At 38.7% G+C, this 6,711-nt stretch overlaps 1 protein-coding gene across 4 annotated transcripts in view; it reads right to left on the reverse strand.

The window, feature by feature from the left end:
* Nucleotides 1-6,711, reverse strand: part of PIK3CB (phosphatidylinositol-4,5-bisphosphate 3-kinase catalytic subunit beta) — a 182,873-nt gene that overhangs the window by 5,946 nt on the left and 170,216 nt on the right. For all 4 annotated transcript variants that reach the window (XM_017523692.2, XM_017523694.2, XM_017523693.2 and 1 more), the window contains 2 exons: nt 4,228-4,395; nt 3,092-3,215 (listed from right to left, as the gene is read on the reverse strand). In XM_017523692.2, coding sequence (XP_017379181.1) covers nt 3,092-3,215; nt 4,228-4,395 — 292 coding nt within the window. The remainder of the gene's footprint in view (nt 1-3,091; nt 3,216-4,227; nt 4,396-6,711) is intronic.

A 6,711-nucleotide genomic window follows, 5' to 3' on the forward strand; every position in this document is an offset into this window, starting at 1 on the left:
AAAAAAAAAAAAAAAAAAAAAAAAAAAAAAGAAATCATTTTCCCTCAAAATTATGCAGGCTGACTTGCACTGTCTTCTAATTGCCAATGTAGCTATTGAGGAGCCAAGTCATTTTGACTTCTAAACTCTGCTATGTGATCTGCTGTGTCTCTGGGGAGGTTTTAAGACTTGCTCTTTATGTCTGATACACTGATTTTTCATAGTGCAGACCCTTAGTAAGGGTGTTTTTCTTACATTGTCTGAGAATTTTTGTGCTACTTTGACTGAATATTCGTGACAACTGGCTCTGGGAAATGTCTTAGTATTATTTGCTTTGTAAGTGCCCTTCTTTCCTCTTCTCTTTTACTTCTTTCTGGAATTCCCATTTAAGCTGAGAGCATACCTCCCTGGACAGAGTCTCTATCGTTTCTGGATCTTTTCTCTATTTATCATATTTTTTGGAGATATTAAGTCATGGTAAATTAAAAAAAAAGAATATGAGCCAAACTGCCAGGGTTAAAATCGTGGTATGTCTACTCTCTGTTGCCTTAATATCCTAACTTGTAAAACGGGGCTAATGCCACCACTCTATAAGGTTGTCATTAGGACCAAAGGCATTAAATTATAGATAAAGCACTTACTATGCCTGCCACAAAATATTTACCTATTTCTATTTTAACTTTTTATTTGTTCCTATTTCTAATTTTCAAGGCCTCTTTGTTCTGACATTTTAAAAAAACAGAACCCTATAACTTTATAGATACAATGTATTGTTTTTGCTTTGATTTTTAAAATCACCCTCTGTTTACTGCAGTTACTCTGTTTTCTTTTCTTCCCTATTTTGCTTGTTTGGTCTCTATCTTTCATGGTAGAGGCTTCCTTTAAATGTCTGCTAATCTAGTAGCAAGTAGAATGGTGGCTGCAAGGGCTGGGGAGATATTGGTCAAATAATACAAAATTTCACTTAGATAGGAGGAGTAAGTTCAAGAGATCTGTCTTATAACACGGCAACTATAATATATTGCATTCCTGAAAACTGCTGAAAGGCTAGATTTTAAATGTTATCATCAAAAAAAAAAAAAGATAAGTATGTGAGGTAATAACATGTTAGCTCAATTTATCAATTCCACAATGAAGACATATTTCAAAACAGTATGTTGCACATGGTAAACATATACAATTTTTGTCACTTTTTAAAAGTATCTTAATCCTTAGCTGACCATTCATATTTAACAATGAATCACTATTTGAAAATTCTATGTACATGGTAGGCTTGCTTGTTGATTGGTGGACTTCCTTGTAGAGAAACTAGGGAGAAACCTCAACTGTCAGAATCTGTAGGACTTTTCACTGGGACCAATCAGATTTCTAGAATGGAATCATCTAGTCTCTTGCTGAGGGTGGAGCTATACACCTGGCTGCCAGTGTTCTTAGAATAAAGCAAGTGGAAGTGGCTGCAGATTGTACCATTTAGTATGCCAACTTTCACTCCATCTCTATTTTTAATATGGGATCCTTTCCTGTAGCCTCGGCAGAAACAAGCGTGCTTGAGTCAGAACCAGTTTCTTCAGAAAATAAATCTATCTCCTTCTTGGCACAGGAAAGGGGACTTGAGTACCTAACTGCTCAATATATAAACTGCCTGCTAGTTCTGTTTCAGCCTCTTTCTATATCCCTCCTTCAACAGTTCGTGGTGCCTCTGATTCCAGAGCTTTTATGAGACTTGTGTACCCCTTTCCAAGTACTTTCTATTTTCTCAGTTCTGCTAAGTCACTGCCACTTCTCTATCTCACTTTCTATCACCCCCAAGGCTATTTATATGTTTCACCCACTGTGGCCTATTTTCCTATCATCTTTGACTTCTTGAGTTTACATATCTCTTATTCCTTATTACAGTTTTAGAGGGGTATCAGAAGAAAATGGAGATAAACCTAAGTGTTCAACGTGATTGACTGAAGTCCAAGAGAATCCTTTTAAGTATGAACACAAGGTTCCTCAATCGTATGTAGTACATTCATGTATTATAGTGTATTACAAATTCATTCCACATCCACTCTCAAAGCCCAAGCCAGAACTAATCCAGATTTCCTAGGACAAAACTCTGGTTCCTCACAGAATCACAGTTTACAAAGTGACCCAGAGAGATTTTCATTCTAGTATGCCTCTAGTGTGGAAATTCCTAGGGTGGCTAAACTGAAAAATTATCTAAGGTATCTCATCTGTCTTTGCTTAATATAAAAAATTTTTATAAACATGTCACTCTGAAAAATGAAATTTTCATTTGAAAACTTAATTACTCCATAAATAACATGGTCTAGATTCCCTAGGTATCCCAGAATGCTATTACTTACACAACTGTTCTTCCTTCTCCTATATATGAATAGGTTTGATGTTCTAAAAGAGAAAATGGCTCAAGTGGGGTTCATCCCAACTTTTTTTTCAAACACTGGTTATCTTTAAATTTAATACAACCACCACATTATCTGCTCTTTCTACTAGGTACACATGTATCCCAAATATAATTTCTTATATTAAAAGAATAGGCCACTTTAAAATAACTACAATAATTTTTTCAATAATTTTTTTTTTTTTTTTTTGAGATGGAGTTTCACTCTTGTTGCCTAGGCTGGAGTGCAGTGGCATGATCTCGACTCACTGAAACCTCTGCCTCTGGGTTCAAGTAATTCTCTTGCCTCAGTCTCCCAAGTAGCTGAGATTACAGGTGTTCACCACTACACCCAGCTAAATTTTGTATTTTTAGTAGAGACGGGGTTTCCCATGTTGGCCAGGCTGGCCTTGAACTCCTGACCTCAGGTGATCTGCCTGCCTCAGCCTCCCAAAATGCTGGGATTACAGGCATGAGCCACCATGCCTGGCCTTCAAAAATTTTTTAAACAAATAAATGCTTACCATCTAACTTTAAGCAAGCAAACAAATGAATACACATAGTAGACTGTATATGAAAAGAAGAGGTGGTAAGAAATTGAAGTGAAGACAAAGACAGGACACTGAGAATCTCACTAAAGAATCTGGCTGAGCTGCACAAGAGGTTATGCTATGCACAAGTAACAGCATTACAAAGGCCCTTTGCAGAGCCTGGGGAGCAGCTCACCTGGCCAGTTTTTTTGACCATGATGTTGTCACTATGTCTGTCACCAATTCCAAGGACATAAGAAGCTACACAGTAGCCAGCACAGGACAGAGTAAATTCCTCAATGGCTCGGTCCAGGTCATCCCTGAACAAGAGAAAAAAATAGAAACAAAAAAGATTTTCAGCCTCTAACCGTATAGAGTGAGACCCAAACCATACCTCTGTTTCCTTTTTAATTGTGAGAACACAGAGCTGCCAAAGCCATATAAGAGAACATGTGGATCAGCCAAGGGGAGTGTGGGTGGTCATCACAGGGCAGGGCCACGAGAGCTGCCTTCAAAGACACTAAATAACTGGGCCTTAGACATTCAAATTCCTGGGTCCTGAAAGCTGTGTTTCAGTGGGGCTGTGCGTAGGCTCGTGTGGATCGTGATTCGAAGAGACCATGGCTTTACTAGAGCATGCTGGGGGATGGGAACATTTTTGTTAGTTTTGACCAAATACTGACTACAATTTCGTGTTTAAGAGTTAAGTTACTGCAGTTTCAACCATTTAAGTCACTGACTTTAATTAGAAGTAAGTAATAGAGATTCCTTGGAGACAAGGCCTTAAGATTAAAATTTGGAAACTGATTTTCATATTACAAGTCCTTGATAAAATGTATCTGACTTTGAAGTATTTAGGCAAAAATACTTGCAGACCATTTCCCCCTCACTGTGAAATTCATACACACACACACACACACATATTAGTGCTTTTCTAACGCCATAGCCATAATTCCAAGCACTGTATTTTTTACTTTGGAGAAATCACAATCTATAAACTCATTAAAAACTTATTTAAGTTCATACATTCACATAATTAGAGAAGCTGATGCACTTGAAGAAAAGCTTCAATGTTATATTTAAATACCTAAACTCATAGATTGTAACTTTACTGCAGGGCTCTAAAATTTGATCTAGATAAAGTAGAATTCAGCATTTACCATCTATAAGACTTTGGGAAGGCCTATGTGTCGTTTTGTTCTAACTTGAAATGAAGCAATAAATAAAAAACACTAATATTTCCTCTAACACACTGATGACTTCTATTGGGAGCATATAGTATTTCTTTGGCTGCTTGTACAGAAAAATGATAATTAAACAGAAGAAACCAACCCAGAATTGTATTCTTTGAGCCAATTCAGAAGGGCATCTTTGTTGAAGGCTGCTGCAGCAGCCACATTGCTACTGTTCAGCTGAATGTCAGCAATTGTTTCAGAGGTGCTCACAACTTCAATGAGGCCAGAGCGATCTCCTGTTGCTAAACAGCCGTAAGGCAACATCCTGGAACGAAGAAAATGGGCATAAAGAGTGATATTTTCCTTAAAATGAAACATTAATTTGGTAAGATTTTCCCTTTAATTAAAAAAAAAACTTTTATTATTATTGATATACTTGTTACTATATTATTGTCATACGAAAAAACACAAGTTGTACCAAGGGAGTAAACCTCTTGGCCAACGGAAGCAGTAATGTACAAGGATTCCAATGTGCCAATTACATATAAAATTTTTTATCTATTCTGGTGAAACATTCTACTTGCTTGCGCAGGTGGACAGAAGTACACTGGATAAAACTCTTTCACACTTAGTCTAGATTTGGGGGAAGTAAACCACTCTTTATGGAATACCCAGTAAGTGTCATGTGCCAGACTAAGCACTTTAGGGAAACTCCATCCTTATAGCTGTTCAAGCCTACAATCTTTCTTTCTTTTCTTTTTGAGACAGGTCTCACTCTGTCACTTAGGCTGGAGTGTGGTGGTATAATCTCAGTTCATTATGGCCTCCAGCCATCCTCTCCCCTCAGCCTCCTGAGTAGCCGGGACTACAGGCATGCGCCATTACACCTGGCTAATTTTTTTAAATTTTTGTTGAGACAGGGTTTGGCCATGTTGCCCAGGCTGCTCTTGAACTCCTGGGCTCAAGTGATACTCCCTCCCCAGCCTCCCAAAGTGCTGGGATTACAGGCATGAGCCACCACACCTGGCCAAGTATGGATTTTTCACTGTTGTATCTATCCTCAGTGCCTCAGTCTAGGCCTATCACACAGTAGGTGCTCAATTAATATTTTAAAATCAATAAACAAATTGAGTAATACAAGCCCTACAAGGTAAGTTACCAATTTTGCAAATGAGTAATGTAAGTAACTTCCCAAAAGTCATACATGTAACTAAGTGGAAGACCTAAGACTTAAAGTTGGGCCTTAAATGGGTCTTAGATTAAAAAGATGTGAAGATGTCTTTACATAGACAAAGTGACTGATTATGAAACAGGCTGCTTCTTGTGAGTAAAAATAGATAGGCTGATTTAGATGAAGAACTGCTACATGTTTTACAGTTTACAGTGACTGACAAAGACTTAAACCAGACCAGCAATGTGACATCAATGGGTCTGCATGCTGACTTCTCATTTCTTGAGTTGAGATCTTACCTCCCCAATTGGGTTCCAAACTCCTTGGATACAGCAACTTTAACTGAAAAGAGGTGACTGAGTATTTACAAAGGACTTAGTAATCTGTCAGAAAGATGAGAATTGACATTCTAACTAGAGCAATAAATTCTGAAGAACAGATTATCAATTAAATTTTTTGCTAAATTGATAGGTGGCATTTTGCTTTGATTTGCACTTATTTGATCCCTAATAAAGATTATTACTCTCAGATCTCTTTTGCCCATTTTTTTTTTAAGAGTCAGTATGTCACTTTGTTGCCCAGGCTGGAGTGCAGTGACATGATCATGGCTCACCATAGCGTCAAAGCCCTGCGCTCAAGGCAATCCTCTCTCTTTTGGCTGCCAGAGTAGTTGGTACTACAGGCGTGTGCCACTATGCTTAATTTTTTAAAAAAGTTTTCTGTAGAAATGAGGTTTTACTTTGTTACCAAGACTTGTAACTCCTGGCTTCAAGTGATCCTCCTGCCTCAGCCTCCTAAAGTGTTGGGATTATGAGCCACTGCACCTGGATCTTTTAAGCATTCTAAGATTTCTTTTGCGACTTAGCTATTTATATTCTTTGCCGATTTATTGAGGCTTTCGACATTTTCTTCAGTGACTTATGTGAACTCTTTGTATACTAATATTACCTTTTTCTTGGCTGGGTGCGGTGGCTCACGCCTGTAATCGCAACACTTTGGGAGGCCAATGTGGGCAGATCACCTGAGGACAGGCGTTCGAGACCAGCCTAATCAACATGGAGAAACCCCATCTTTACTAAAAAAATACAAAACTTAGCCAGATGTGGCGCTGCATGACTGTAATCCCAGCTAGTCAGAAGGCTGAGGCAGGAGAACTGCTTGAACCTGGGAGGTGGAGGTTGCAGTGAGCCAAGATTGCGCCACTGCACTCCAACCTGGGCAACAAGAGTGAGACTCCAACTCAAAAAAAAATTACCTTTTTCTCATTTTGGTTGCAAATATTTTCTCTAAAAGCCTGTAATCCCAGCACTTTGGGAGGCTGAGGCGGGTGGATCACGAGGTCAAGAGATCGAGACCATCCTGGTCAATATGGTGAAACCCCGTCTCTACTAAAACTACAAAAAATTAGCTGGGCATGGTGGCGCGTGCCTGTAGTCCCAGCTACTCAGGAGGCTGAGGCAGGAGAATTGC

The sequence above is a fragment of the Cebus imitator genome, unplaced genomic scaffold (genome assembly GCF_001604975.1).
Source record: "Cebus imitator isolate Cc_AM_T3 unplaced genomic scaffold, Cebus_imitator-1.0 Scaffold30, whole genome shotgun sequence".
Taxonomy (NCBI): domain Eukaryota; kingdom Metazoa; phylum Chordata; class Mammalia; order Primates; family Cebidae; genus Cebus; species Cebus imitator.